Genomic DNA, 16,571 nt, shown 5'->3' on the forward strand with positions numbered 1-16,571 from the left:
GGTACCCAATCATGGAATGTCATGCTACTGTGTTGACAATGAACTGACAATAAAATTGATGCTGACATTGTCGACAACGATAAATCGGTAGCAGTACCTATAGTTACTGCAAGCCAAAATAGAGTTAAAAAGTGAAGGAAAAAGGAAAAGTTGACTTCAAACACTAGACGAAATTCGACAAAAACGTCACATAGATGTAACAAATATGATACCAAGACAGTATAAATGTCTCGGAGTTAATAGTCCTGAAAGCTTATTTATTTCCACAGTCAACCCGTCTACAACATACAAATACATGTAATTCCTTCCCCCACCCTTCATACTGATAAAGATCGCGACTGTCTTATCCCACACCTGTCATCTCGTCCTCGCATCCTTGTCATACCGTATCCACACCGCAACGCAACGTAACATCAAAGCGTCCGTTGCAACTAAGTAAAGCAATCGACGCGTAACGTAACGTGACGCAAGGCGTCCAGATCAAAGCGGGAGCCGCCCCGTCAATTAATTCCAAACAAATTCGTTCAGGACTACGGTTAGAAGAGGTCCCAGCTGCCAGAAAATCGCGTCGCCGCTGCAAATTAATCAAAGTGTTGTGTGTGCGCGAGGCAAAGAACAGAGATTAGCGTGCTGGAAATAAACCCGGCTTGATAAATGCTCCGTTTGTCTAAATAAATGTACCGTTCGGCCACATCTCGCTTGATATATTATTTCCGAGAGGGTTGTTTTTTATGCCGATCAATCTTAACAGCATGTTTTAGTAATAAACATACGTTTAATACAAACACGTGGCTTCGCCAAAGCGACCGAAACTAATAAATTTCAGGTGCGCTCGAAGCTGCCGAGCTTTGTTTACAAACTTTGGTTTGTAAACGAGTAATTATTGGCGGAGTGAGAGTGGAGAGGTGCTTGTCGATGAGGGATCGGTTGCCAAATTCGAATTGGAGATTGTGCCAGAAAGTTACGTCAGGAAAGTGAGTCACGAGTGTGTGGATTAAGCTCGGTTCTGTGAACTGCGAAAATGTTAACATTGGTGGTAAGACAATTTGGAACGTTTGTGTAGCGTTATTAAAACGTTTCGTTTGTGGTGGTGAGTAAATCATCTCAGAAATTTTTTTTAAACCGTGATTAATGAAAGAACAGCGAATATTTCAGAGCACAAATGTGAAAACAGCATCATTTATCTTTAGTATTAATTATACCCTAAGCCATTTGTTAAACGAATAAACGTTATCGTTTACAAAAAAAAATATTATTAAGAATCGACATTTTCGTAGGTATTCTACGAGCTCAGAAACGTTGAAATCTTAAAAAAAAGATACTGGTTAAAAGGACCCTATAACAAAACTTCTCGTAACTCCCATAATACATGATAAAATTCACGGTATCTCAAGTCCCGTTTTTTTTCGTCCAGAAATCATTAAGCTTGAAAAAATAACTAGCAACCAACATGTGGCAGTCATGAGATTCGAGAAAATAATTCATGAAATAGGCTCGATCTGACGAATAATCCTTTGTCAAATTTTGTGTGCATATTTAATGTAAATGGAAAAACGCTAACCCAAACCACCAATGGAATAAAGTCATTTCAAAATTTTGCAATGGTATATACGATATTTAAATTTTATAAAATAAGGTACTCCCCCATTTATGGTCTATGAATCCGTGTTGTGTTTTTACTTTATGCAACCAGATTTTTGGGAAAAAATCAAAATTGTAAACATTTTATAATTCAACTTTAAAACTGCAAAATCGAATGCTTTGAAATCTTGCAACAGTAACATTTGCGGTTCTAGATATAACAATTTATCGATTTTAGTTTTGCTTTTTTCGGTTTTATTTTTCAATTTTTCGATTTTTTAATTTCTCGATTGTTCAAGTTTCCAATTTATCGATTTTCAATTTTTTGGTTATTCAATTTTTGGATATTTCAGTGTTGGGATTTTTTTAATTTTTCGATTCTTCATATTTTCAATTTCTCGATTTCTTCATTTTTCTATTTCTCAATTTTCCGATCTTTCAGTTTGGGGATTCTTCGATTTTTCAACTTTTCGACTTCTTGATTTTTTGCTTTTTCGATTTTCAATTTTAGAATTCTCGATTTTTCGATCGTTTAGTATTTCCACTTTTCGGTTTTATATGTTCTTTTATATGTTATTTTGTATTTTCTATAATTGGGTTATGTACCTGTAGAAAATAAATTATTATTTTATTCAGATTTTTCGATTTTTCAATTTTTATGTTTCTCTATTTATCTAGATTTCTATGTTTCGATTTTTTGCTTTCTCGATTTTTTAATACATATTTCGATTTATTGTTTTTTTTTAATTTTAAATTTTCCAATCTTTCAGTTATTCGACTTTGGCCTATCTCAATTTTTTGATATTTTGATTTCTCGATGTTTCAGTTTTTTAATTGTCTATTGTTTCTATTTCTCGAGCTTCGGCTTTTCGATATTCCAATTTTTCGATTTCTCGATTTTTCGATTCCCAATTTTTCGTCAATTCAGTTTTGGAGTTTTTCGATTTTTCAGTTTTTCGTTTCAATTTTCCGCTTTTTCAAATTTTGATAATTTTGTAAATTTTCGATTTTCAATTTCTCAGTATTACATTTTTCGACTTTTCGATTTTAAATTTTAGATTTATGATTTTTCCAATGTATTTTTTTATGGTACTCAATAAAGTCATTATTATTATTATTTTTCGATTTCTTCATTTTTCAATTTTGGGATTTTTCAACATTTCGATTTTTCCATTTTTGGATTTTTCCATTTTTCAATTTTAGAGTTTTCTACTTTTCGATTTTTATAAATTGCGATAATTTTTCGATATTTTAATTGTCCAATTTTTAAAATTTTAGAATTTTTAATTTTTGAAGCTTTGACTTCTCGATCTTTCAATTTTTCGACTTTTTGGTTTTAGATTTTTAGTTTTGATTTTTCAACCTCTCGGTTTTAGATTCTTCGATTTATCAATTTTTCTATTCTTAGATTTATCGAGATTTCGATGTTTCGATATTTTGATTGTCTGCTTTCTTGAATTTTTTTTAATTTTTCGATTTTTAAATTTTGTATTTTCAATTTCCCGTTTACTTTTTCCATTTTTCGCTTTTTAAATTTTAGATTTCTGAATTTTTCAATTTTTCGATTTCTTAATTTTTTAATTTTTCGTTTCTTCTAATTTCCAATTTCTCTCTATTTCTTCATTTTCCGAGTTCTCAATTTTGCAATCTCTCAGTTTTGGGATTTTTCAATATTTCGATTCTTGGATTTTTAGATTTTTTTAATTTTTCGATTTCTCGATTTTTTACTTTTTGGATTTATTTAATTTTAAATTTTTCAGTTTTTCAATTTCCTACTGTTTCGATTTTTCGATATTCCAATCTTTCGATTTCTCGATTTTTCGATTTCCCAATTTTTCGTCATTTCAGTTTTGGAGTTTTTCGATTTTTCAGTTTTTCGTTTCTTCAATTTTCCGATTTTTCAAATTTTGATAATTTTCTAAATTTTGGATTTTCAATTTCTCGGTATTCGATTTTTCGACTTTTCGGTTTTTAAATTTTAGATTTATGATTTTTCCATGTTTCGATTTTGTATTTTTGAATTATTCGTTTCTTCAAATTTCCATTTTCTCGATTTCTCAATTTTCCGATGTTTCAGTTTAGGGATTTTTCAAAATTTCGATTCTGCGATTTTTCAATTTTAGATTTTCCTATTTTTCGATTTTTTGAAGTTTTGATAATTTTTCGACTTCTCGATTTTACATTTTTTAGTATTGATTTTTAAACTTCTCGGTTTTAGATTTTTCGATGTTTCAGTTTTGAATTTTCTAATGTTTCGATTTTTCGAGTTTCGGCTTTTTGATAACCCAATTTTTCAATATATCGATTTTTCGATTTCCCAATTTTTCGTCATTTTAGTTTTGGAATTTCTCAACTTTTGGATTCTTCAATGTTTCGATTTTTCCATTTTTACGATTTTAAAATTTTAGATTTTCAATTTCCCGGTTTTATTTTTAGACTTTTCGATATGTAAATTTTAGATTTTCAATTTCCCGGTTTTGTTTTTCGAGTTTTCGATTTTTAAATTATAGATTTATGAATTTTATAATTTTTCGATTTTTCAGTTTTTCATTTCTTCAATTTTCTGATTTTTTAAATTTTGATTATTTTGTAAATTTTGGATTTTCAATTTCTCGGTATTCGATTTTTCGACTTTTCGATTTTTAAATTTTAGATTTATGATTTTTCCATTTTTCGATTTCTTTATTTTTGGATTTTTCGTTTCTTCAAATTTCCAATTTCTCGATTTCTGAATTTTCCGATGTTTCAGTTTTGAGATTTTTCAAATTTTCGATACATCGACTTTTAAATTTAAGATTTTTCTATTTTTAGATTTTTTGAAGTTGTGATAATTTTTCAATATTTTAATTTTCTAATTTTTAAAATATTAGACTTTTCAATATTTAATGCTTCGATTTCTCAATCTTTCGATTTTTCGACTTCTCGGTTTTAGATTTTTTAATATTGATTTTTCAACTTCTCGGCTTTAGATTTTTCGATGTTTCAGCTTTTGAATTTTCCAAAGTTTCGATTTTTCGAGTTTCGGCCCAATTTTTCAATATATCGATGTTTTGATTTCCCAATTTTTCGTCATTTCAGTTTTGGAATTTTTCAACTTTTCGATTCTTCAATGTTTCGATTTTTCAATTTTTACGATTTTAAAATTTTAGATTTTCAATTTCCCGGTTTTATTTTTGGACTTTTCGATTTTGAAATTATAGATTTCTGAATTTTTCAATTTTTCGATTCCTTGATTTTTCAATTTTTCGAAATTTTAATTTTGCAGTTTTTTAAATTTTAAATTATTCCCAGAACACTATTTTAAACATTTTGGGTAAATGCTTTTTAAAATTTTATGATAATCAAACTGTAAAAAAACTATTTTGTTACGAAAACAAAGAAAAAGAACTTGAAACTTAATATTTTTCAAGAATCATAATCTTTTTCACAATTTCATTCTCGTAAAAATTTAAAAAATATTTACCTATACTCTTTAAAATAAAATATTCTGTGTAGTAGAAAGTATTTTAAATACTTGAATCGTCACGTTGAAAAAAAATATGAAAATTTGAAAATATTTCAAAAATGTGGAGTACCTACAAAGAAAATTTAAATTTAATCGGTCCATGGTTTCGGAGATTTTCTGTTTAATAAAAATCAACACAGGCAGACGACAGACAGACGGAAATGGGAGAGCTTTTTTCGTACTCTCGAAGTCATGAAACGTCAAGAAAACACGAAAGCAGCTAGTCGCCCGATTATAATATTTCCTTAGCTTACGCTAAATTGCTCCAAATTTATTTAAACATCCAATGAGCAATGAAAAAACTGATGAATATTGACAAATAGAGAATAACACAGTACGAAATCGCCTAATGAATCTGTAAAAATTAACACATCTTCCCGGTTATTTTACTGTTTTTTTTTTCGTTTTTACTTTCATTTTCTTCTTCATTGCCTTCATATTAACAATTTTCTACAGTGTAACGTATTTGTTTGCTCCTAAAAGTTGAACAGAAATATAAAAAAGCGGTCTAAGTTTATTTAGACAGAACTTCCCTCGCCTTGAAGTCCAGCTTTTTCGAAAATTTACAAAATTTGATTTATAAAATTTAATTTTTTTATGTTAAAAATAAAGATATTGTGTAGTTTTATAATAATTGTAAGCGTTGTAAATCATTAATCAAAATTTATACACTAATTCCTCCCCTCTTCCAAAATTGATGACGTCATCTCAAAATTTAGCCGAATAAATCGTATACGTCAAATATTACGAGTCGTGCTTGTGGTTTATGAATGCATTAATATTTTTTAGGATTACTTTACAGTGTAAATAAAAAAAATGTGAATGAAGCAATCTGTGTACTTTTAACAGCCCACACATATTTCTATTTTAACTTATAGAGGTTGTCGTAAAAAAAAATAAATTCCAAAAATTAAATTTTATAATTATTTTTACTAATAGTCTAGGAGATTATCTATGGGGCCATATTGCAATAGGTACAAATATAAATTAAAGAAAACGAGAAGAACAAAAGGAAATATGAGAAACAAAGACAAAATATAGTGAAGAAAGTTTATAGGTTCAAAATGAGAACTAATACGGTAGACGAAACCTTCTTTTTCAGTCAGGACATAAATAACTTTTATCAACAGGTGAATAGCAATATGTATAAGCAAAATAAGGAAGTAAGCTGTCAGATAGAAAGAGTTCTAAAAATGAGTTTGAAATTTGCAGTAGAGCAACCTTATATTCATTTAGGAACGATCATAATTGACGACGGAAAAGGCAGAAACGAGGTGAAAACAAAGATTTTAAAAAAGATGAATACGCAGGGATTTTGAAATTATTGATTCCATTCTTTGGCGCTGTGTACTATGAAGGGCTGAAGGGTTAGTTGAAACCTTCAATTTTTAATTGTCAAAGAAGTGAAAAATTTCAAATTCCACAAAAATTTGTGCAATTTTGAATCTCAAATTCTGATTTGGTAAAACTTTGGCAAAAATAAATTCTGCTATTGGTAGCGGTCCAAGTTAGAAGTATGGTACAAGAGTAATTTTTTCAGTCTAACAATTCAATAACTAAACCTGCTAATTTTTTTGCAAAAAACCTACACCCATTTAGTCTGCACCTCATCTCCCGCATCCACCTCCCCCAACCCAGTGTTACCCAGTAAATCCGCCGCACTTTACAGCCCCGCTTTCCTACAAATCATCTCGTCGTTGTTCATCTCGTTGAAATATCGAAAGCCCCGGGCCTATCGGGTGCCTAACGAGAACTCTCAAGACAAACAACCTCAGTCGACTGAAAGATTTTAATAGGCCCAGTTTTTAGAGCTGGCGGCCGCTCGATTGTTTATCAATGGGGAGGCAAAACGCCACTAATCACAATCGGGCGTAAAAAAATTCGCACCAAATCCGCCATCTTGTTCTTGATGGCGATCGATACCGACGCATAGGGCAAGATCAAGTGAGCGGCGGCGGCGGCGGCGGTTGCCATGGCGATCGACCGACACTCATTTCTCATCGCCGACATTCCGGCACAGCCGCCTTCGGCAATTAGCAGAAATAGAAATAGTCGCTGCATCGCTTAGTCGGCCATGCGTGCGCGCAGACGGCGATTTTCGACAGAAAGAACACGGCGATTAATGCGGGCGTTACGCAAGGGTCAACCTTCGGGCCGTTCTTTATGCCAAATTGTATCGAGGGCTTTAGGCACATTTCCGTGGAAAGTTTTGCCTACCCCCAAAAAAGCTCATTTATGGAAGCTACATTTTCGGCACTTTGTTTCCTTACTGGACTGAGGCACTTTCTGCATTGTGCTGCATATACAATGTCGTAATGAAATCGTAATATTTTTCGCGTGACAATTCCCAAAGTCCCACAGGCAATAGTCGTCGCATAGATATTCTCCAAGGAACAGTTCATCGGATAAAAAGCACAAAAGCTGATCTCGCATTCGATTCGTCATAACTCGTCGTCATCCCGTTGTCCCGATCTTTCGTTTTTGCTCGTCGGCCATGCTGAAAGCTCCGTCTGTAACAAATGATAATGGGCAGTTTGGAATTCCTCCACGACGTCGGTGGACGCGGTCTCCGTCCATCCGGTTCTTGTAACACTATTATCGCCACATTCAGTTTATTGTTATTAATAGTAGTGTCCTTATTGGGAGCAAAACAGCCGCTTTCATAGACGTTTCAGTCACCTGATTAGTACACGGCCAGAACCACCGACCGGCTTCATGCAACTTTCATTAACCACCACTTCGAACGGAATAATAAAATTTAACAATTCTGTTTTATGGGCGCCGTTTGAGACGTTTTATACGCAATACCATAGCAGTTGGTACACTTGTTCTTACAGCGCCACTTTGATGTCAGCTCGGAGCGAATCGATTTCGGATTCCTTTGACGATTCCTTTTTTGCAAACGTGGATTTTACTGCGCGAGCCAACAACCCCGACGACACGCAAAAATCCGGAACGCCCATAAATACGTGAAAAAATGGCACATTCGACTCATCAAGGCTATCGAGCTGGCGCTGGAATTGTGGAGTGGTGCGAAAGACACCGGGACAATATTATTATTGAATCATATACTTTAAATTCAATGAAGCGAGCTTTGCTTTGAAACTGGTTTGCTGTTACATCGAGTGGTCAAAATTAACATAAGTAACAGATCTATATAGGAAATTAGAATAAGATGCATTTTCAACTAATTAGACTGTGTATGTCCACTGCTGTGCTATATAACTAAACATTTTGTACATAGAAGCATGTATATTTTTTTATTTTGGAACTTTTTGAAACTTCAGTAATTGTAGATAAAACTATTCTGTTATATGAATATTAATTTCTTTGGTCGTTTTTGACGGTAATAATCATATAGTACCTACAGACAAGGATAGTGCTACAATTTCAAGTGAACCCTTTGGAAATTGTTTGATATTTTCGTCTATTAGCAAACAACTATATGAAACTAAAATATTATGGTTTTGATAATAATTCTTTAAACTTCTGTTAAGTTTTTGATGCATGAACGATGTTGAACTACCATGATGGCAATGATAATCACTTCCATTTCCCTAAAAGTGCCTAAAGTCGGTCCTGACACTTTTATTACTTTTATTATGCACAACTGACTGATTTAGTGAAAGGAACTATTTATGGACGTTGTTTAAGACATTTCGACGAATGTTAGATTTTATAAAAATCTAGCTTTCTCCTTTCTATATGGCTAAAATGTTTTGAATTATTTGAATTATTCTTTTGAAATATGGAACCAGGTAGCATGAAATTCACTGGAATGTTAGAGTTTTCATGAAAGTAGCAAAATGATACAAACATTTTTCCACCGAACCTATCTAAAAATTGATAACGGCATCTTATACATGGTTACTCAAAAAAAATTATAAATAAATTTTATAACTTTTAATAATTTCTTTAAAAACTGAGTAGGACACTAAAACTGATTTAGTGAGTACTAAAAATTCAAAAAGGCGGCCTAGTTTGTATTTCAGCTGTGTTTTTTTATTGTCATTGCAAAAGTGTTTGTGAAATTTTGTGGACAGACTATATCACAAATAAATTGATTTCTAATTTGTTGAAAATTTTGAAAAAAAATAACATTATGATTACAGTTACTCACTAAAATAAATAAATTTAACTTCATTATAATATAAATATGTAGATGTTTATTCTAAAAATGGATTTGCTTACAGTTTAGTGAAATATATGTTTGACCATAACTGTTTAAAAAAATTGGTCCAAAGTTATTTAGACAGAACTTCCTTCTTCCAAATTCAGATTCTTTGAAATTTTATAAAATTTAATTTTTCGAATTTTATTTATTTATATGTTTTATTATATTATTATATAGTTAAAATAAAGATAGGACTCTTATAGTACAGGTAAAGATGTAAATAGAAAGAAATATTTCATTTTCCATAGCAAAACTAGTAATCAACTTCATCAACTAGTAATATTAATAATGGGTAAGCCGTTCTTAATTTGATTAATAGAATAGCCTGGTTCATTATTGTTTGCTCACTCTGTATAAATAATTCTCAAAAAATATTGTGCCTATAGGCTTTAATTTTGAGATGACGTTATCAATTTTTTGGAGGGGATAAAAGAATAAATTCTGATCAACGGTTTACCATGCTTACCATAACCCTAAAACATTTACACTATTTCAGAGCATTTAGTTTTGTAGTTTCTAAGTTAAATTGCAAAATTTGATTCGTTTTCAAAAAATTTGGATGTGCAGGGTAAAAACTCAAGACAGATTCATAAACCACAAGTACAGGAGTGTCTTATTTTATAAAATTTAAATAAAGTTTACTATTTTAAAAAAATTAAGTGATTACCTATCTCAATTATGTCATATGTATAAGTAATTTTCTTAAAATTTTATTAATATAATTACGTTATAATTAGTGTTACATTGCATGCATCAGAATTAATGTATTAATCGCTAGTAAAAGGGGACGGTATCATCATCTAAAACTTTTGCTAAAAAGTGCACCCCCATTTAAGGTATTTGTTGTGCTTTAGAGATGAGGGAATATCTTTGTAATTAATTTCACAATTTTTATATTGTTGATTTAATTAACAGTTTGAAGTCTAAATAAGTAAGTGCTCAGCAATTTGTGGTGAAAATATTATATACAGGGTGACTCGCTACGAATACAGAGAGTCATAACACACAAGTTTTTTACATAGAACGCCCTATACATTATACATTTATATATCTTCATTTAACGTTTTCCTAGGATTATAACCATGTCTAGTTTATTTCTTAAAATTACGAAATTTTCTATACCTAATGTTATCTTTAAGACATGTGTTGCAATATTTTATGGGGAGACAATCAGAGATACACTTTCTGTGGTGATAACAAAACCAAAATTTTATATACAGAGTGTTTATAAAAAAATCTAAAATGTTAGTTTTCAAATATTGATCTTTCAGTTTTTTCAAAGAGACTGTACTTTATTACTACGTCTTACTCTATTTCTTGTTCTCTTTTTGTCATTGTTAGTGTGTCTCTTGAAAAAACCAAAAATCAATAATTATCAACTTTACACATAGAAAATACTTAACAAAAAGGAATGAGAACACAAAACAGAATAATAGATAACAGATATTGGAAAATTGTAATTATTCGTTTCTTTGGACACACTGTATAATAAGACTCAATGTTATTTAGACCAAAGGGCGTATCTTTATTTATCTCCCCACAAAATTTTGTAGGAGAAATTTTCGGAGTAACCCTATTAAGATTTTTTCAACCCTTTCATTCCTAAGAAGATTAAAAAAAAACATTAACCTGGCAACGTCGCACGGAATTTCTAAAATACCGCATGATTATAAAGCCTAAGAAGAGATCAATCAAAATACGTAAAAATATATTCTATTGTATTCTATTTGGACAACTAAGTTTTGTGTCATAAAAACAGAACACTCTGTATAGTTGAAAATAATTTTAGTGTAGGGTCCTCAAAGGACCACACAACCTTAGTATGGACGTATTTATAAAGGATAAGGCTATGCGTGTATTTCTAGTTAGTTTTCCTATTTGAAAACGTTTCGATCGAGATTATTTCAGAAAGGACACATAATATGTAAAAAAATATAGATAATAATAATAGTGTAACAGTTTTCGAGATAAGCCAACGAATACCCTTGTAGGAACGCCTTTTGTAATAGTATATACTATTGCTACTGATACAACTGATTTTTTGCAAAAGTTTGGAGAAAATTTCAAGGCGGATTCATAAAAAACAAGTATATTATTTTATAAAATTTAAATCTTACTTGCTATGAAAAATTTTGAGGGATGTCATCATATTATTGGTAGGGATAGGTAGGCAAATTTTGGTTAGTGTTTTACCACCCACACGATACCCCTAATCTACACATAAAATCTGGACAAACGCGAAACAGGCAGACGTAAACCAATTTTCTCGTACTCTAAGGGCCATAAAACGTCGAGAAAATATAAAAGTAGGCAGTCGCCCGATGGACTTTCTTATCTTACGCTCAGCAAGTAAAATTAATTGTGATCCAGTTTTCGCTGCCCATTATTTTACCAAATTACTTAGGTCGTCTCTTAGAATAAACAAGTCAAGTCACCTACTGTTTTTTCAACAAATTTGTGGGTGACTAGATCAGAATCTAAAGAAAAGGTCTAACAGAACTTTCCTCGCCTCACAATCTAACAAATTCAGTTTTTACAGAAAAAAAGTGATAATACCTGTCAGTGTAAGAAAGGTGACCCACGAGGGAATCGAACCGGCGCCTACGCATTATTAAGATGACGCTCTAACCAACTTGAGCGCAGCTTCCTTCTTATATTATAGAAACTGTATAAATATAATTTATGAAACAATTTTTAATAATAAAAAAAAAATACGATTTACTAGGCTCATGATAACCCAAAAGCATTTGGAAGACTTCTGAACATTCGGTTTCTAAATTGTAAAATATAATTATATAATTTTGATTTTTTTCTACGAAGATTTGTACTTAAGATAAAAAATCAGGACGGATTCATAAAACACAAGTACAGAAGTATGTGATTTTACAAAATTTAAATATCTTTTACAATGCAAAATTTTGAAATGACGTCATCAAATTGTTGATGGGGATGTGCAAACCAATTTTTTGGTTGGCGTTTTACCATCAAAATGATTTTCCTAAAATATCCGTAGATAAAATTTTACAACAATCAGTCTAATTTCGGAGATAATAAATATCGACAGACCTCAGCAACTCTGGTATTAAAAGAAAGCTTATTTAGAGATAACCTCGAAAATCTCATTAAATATAGAATGTTTTATTTGAATAATAAGAGAAAATTTGCAAAAGTTGAAATTCTATTCAATTTTTGTTGTAAAAAAACCTTGTATCTACTTCCCTATGTTCCTTTTTATCTACTTCGCGGGCGTAGCTACGGCGAATAACCACTTTCATGTTTTCTCAACGTTTGAAGATCTCTTCGTGTCAGTCTGGCTGTCATCTGTATTGATTTTTATAAGACATAATCTCCGAAATTATTGGATCAATCATTTGCAAATGTTACATGTATCTTAAGAAATATCGTGCAGATGGTAAAAAATTATCTAATCATCTCCATCAACAATATGATGACGTCATATCAAGATTTTGAATGCAGTTTAAATTTTATAAAATAACATATTCCTGTACTTGGAGTTTATGAATCTGCTTTGATTCTTTTCCCTAGGCGTTCGTAAAATATCCAAATTGTATAACATTTTGGATTTGTTTGACTGTATTTAGCCTAGGCAAATCCTGTCTAATTAATATTAATGATTACGTTTAATAAAGTGATAATTTTCTAACGAAACATCCTGTGTGTTTGAAAATAATTTTAAATTGTAATATATATTTGATAGAACGGAAAAGTAAAAAAAATCAAAAGAAAAACGACCATCAAAACGAGACAGAAAAAGTAACAAAGTAGTTTGTTTAAATAAGTAAAATAGGCGGCTTTTTAATTTTTTCTACATTTATCATATATTTTATGTTTTCCGTATTCGGTTAATTAATCTAAGAATTCATTTTCTGAATTTATTATTTTACACTCCTACATTATTAATATAAAACTAAATATTTATACTCATAAAACTGTACAACAGTGCAAGGTGTGCTTTCAGTTGTCAAATTAATTATTCAAGAGCTACTCCTTTGTGGTTTTCTTACTAATATCGTGTGATCAAGGCAATTTGTGATCGAGTTATAACTTAAACTAATTGTTACTAATAACTAATGCTTTGTTGGGGTCTGGAATGTGTAATTTTTTATTTTGATATTTTGACTGTCGAAACTGCATTGGTATAAGTATTTTTACATATTTTTTGAAGTTTTGTATGTATTATTAAAAAATAAAAAGAAAATTACCTGTAGTACCCTTTTGGGCAAGCCAGTCTTCTGAGATAATTGCTTTAAATCCTTGGCATCTGGATTATGATTTATTGCAAAGTAGGATTTCATCGTACGCAGCTGATGATGTTTGAAAGACGTCCGCATCCTTTTCGTCCTTTGATTGGAGCCATGCATACCAGGAGTACCAGGTGAACGACCGAAGGACATATCCAAGTAATCCGAGTTTAAGTCTGCAGCAAAAATAACGAATTTCAAGAAATATAAAAAGAACATCCTTTTCGGTTGATTTTATACCCAACATTAATTAGTAAAAACGTTTAATAAGAATTCAAAAAATCGAAGATGTTTAATTTAAAGCACCACCGACGATTCCCCTGAGCTCGTAAAACCCTTTGTTGTCCCATAGCGCTTCAGCGCCGCAGCACCGTTCAATAAACAATAATAATAATTAACCAGCCGCTAATTAATGGTGCTACAACCTCAAACCCGACTTTTATTAACGATGAAAGTCATTAACGTCCTTTATGACGCCATAACGCTCAGCAATAATTCCTTAAATAACATTTTTGTGAAATTACACCAAGGAAAACCTAGACAATGACGTGTGCAATCGACCAAACCTCAACCGTAATTTACGACACAAACCAGTCTAATGGGGCATTAATTGCAGCGGCAATTTCACCACTTTGATGGCTATTTTGGTGATCGGAGGTGCTATCTAGCGTAGGAAACAACGCAAAAACTTAATTGGATGCGCTACGTGAGAAAGTGCGATATTCAAATAATGTAGTCGTAAAAATTAGAGATATTATTCCGTGTGATACGACCAAGTTTCCTGTAGGAATAAACAAGTCAAGATGATGTTTTATGACCGATCATACGCCCGCGTCGTTTCTACGGCAATGGACTTTTATGGCGGCGCCTGTTTTATGCTGCATTTTTAAACCCAGGAGATGCGCTTTTTATCATTTTTGCACCAATCAGCATGGGTAATGAATGCATCTGATCTAAGATAAACATGAAAGTCTAAGCGAAGGATACTATTTGATGGTATTAATAAAACATAGTGATATTATGAATTATTTATGGGGAGTTTGTAAGTGCAGGTAAGGTCATGCAAGACAAATACAGCCGTTATGTGGTTTCTATCAAGTTTACATTGCGTTTTTTTGTATTTAATTGCCTCCACTTTTTATTATCAGTTAATTGTATTAATCGGATTAAAAGCGGTGTGGAAAATTGCGCTCTGTCGGCATGCAAAATTCTAATATGATTTGTAAGGCCAGTGGCAGGTATGGTCAGTGTTGCACATGAATCAGTCTTAATGTAAAGGTACTTGATAAGGATATCGTAATTTAAAGGCATTAATTTTATTGATCTATAAATCAGGTTTCACACTTCCTGCAAATATTTAGGAAAATCATTACTTACGCACATTTAATGAGATTAAAATTTAATTATGTCAACAGTCTTAATAAGGTCAGTTATCTGATTATTGGTAAACCCTAACGGCGAAGCGAAAAATCTATTTAATGAGTAGTTAGAGTCACATTTTGATGTTAATGAGGTGATCATCATACAGGCAAAAACTTAATGAACATACTATTTATTTTATTTAGGACAGGTTTAGAAATGATAAAACAATAAATAATTAATGGCTATAGTTTAACAACTTATATCGTGAGCTACTTATTATATTATTATACTTACTATTATTAAACAATAAAAAATAGACTAAGCTTAGAATCATTTTGATAATGATTTTAAATTTTGAACCCACATATTAAACATATTAAAAAATGTTAAACTTCTTAATTAAAATATTAATGGATTTTAAATTTTTTTAAAGAAAAATCTTTTTTTTTACGTTTTTGATTATCGTTATTATTAACTAATATGTTTCATTTAAGCAGTTTGATGAGTATAGCTTGCAAAAGATTTAAACTGCGGCAGGTTTTATTCCGGAATTAATAAATATTATCGAGTTTCTGAATACCTTGTCAAACTAAAATGTTTGAAAATTGAACAGCTTAACAAATTTTTATCAAATATTCAAGAACGTATTTTCCGGACCAGAAAAAAGTTTTCGAGTTTAGATAGCTCCGGAACGGGAGGACGTAGTGTTTTTAGCCTTAAAGAGTAATCGATTCGTTGTAATTTTTTAATGGCACTGGTTGATTTTCGAGCCGTATTCTCGATTCGATTCGTTTAGTTTCAAGAGACGAATATATTGATCGAAGATCTTTTGTAAGCCCGGATTCTTGTTCCAGGAGTTTTTTTTTCGGATATGCAAGATATTAGAAAATTTTACGACACAAAGAACTTATTTTTCACCCATGAATTCATTTGTGTTATTTGTTGCTCGACACTTCTTGAATTTCACCCGAAATTGCGGATTTTCCGCCCCTGAAAAATATGTTTTTTGAGTTTAGGGGTTCATAGCTACGGAACGAAAAGATGTAGTACTTCAAGCTTACCCTAATCATTCCTTGAAATTTTTTAGTCGCATTGGTTGATTTTCAAGCAGGATTCTGAATTTGTTTAGGTTCGAGAGACAAATATATCTGAAGTGCCATTTTCCGAAAAGGTAGATAACTCAAAAACTCCAAAAAACTCAGGAGGCTCTGAAGACCTTTTCCGAACCCTGATTCTGATCCCGGAGGTTCGAGTTAGTAAAAAGACAAGTTTTCAGGAAGCTGCGATTCTGCATATTTGAGATAATTTAACATAGTCAAAATTAGATTTTTTTTTGGCACGAATGATGAAAAAAATCCAGAAAAAATGAAAGCCTTTAGATCCATCTGAAATTCGGGTTTTTAACTAACTTTGCATCGCTGAATTCATTGGTGCTAATATTAAGTGGTCGCCACTCCTTCCATTTCACCCGGAATCGCAGATTTTCCGTGTTCGAAAAAACGTTTTGGAGTTTTGGTCCAATCGATTCCTTGCAATTTTTCAGCCACATTCGTTGATTTTCAAACCCGATTCTCGATTCGTTTAGTTTCGAGAGACGAATATATTTGTGACGTCATTTTCCGGAAAGGCAGACAGCTCAAAAATTCTAAAAAAATCACGAGGCTCTGCAGATTTTTTCTGGGTCCGG

General features: G+C 31.5%; 1 protein-coding gene across 2 annotated transcripts in view; it reads right to left on the bottom strand.

The window, feature by feature from the left end:
* The window catches only part of Ap (apterous), a 251,371-nt gene that overhangs the window by 13,570 nt on the left and 221,230 nt on the right, over positions 1–16,571 (bottom strand). For both annotated transcript variants that reach the window (XM_064054613.1, XM_064054612.1), the window contains exon 4: positions 13,484–13,698. In XM_064054613.1, the coding sequence (XP_063910683.1) occupies positions 13,484–13,698 (215 nt within the window). The remainder of the gene's footprint in view (positions 1–13,483; positions 13,699–16,571) is intronic.

The sequence above is a fragment of the Zophobas morio genome, unplaced genomic scaffold (genome assembly GCF_036711695.1).
Source record: "Zophobas morio isolate AGI-343-1 ecotype UQ-CSIRO unplaced genomic scaffold, CSIRO_AGI_Zmor_V1 ptg000012l, whole genome shotgun sequence".
Lineage (NCBI taxonomy): Eukaryota > Metazoa > Arthropoda > Insecta > Coleoptera > Tenebrionidae > Zophobas > Zophobas morio.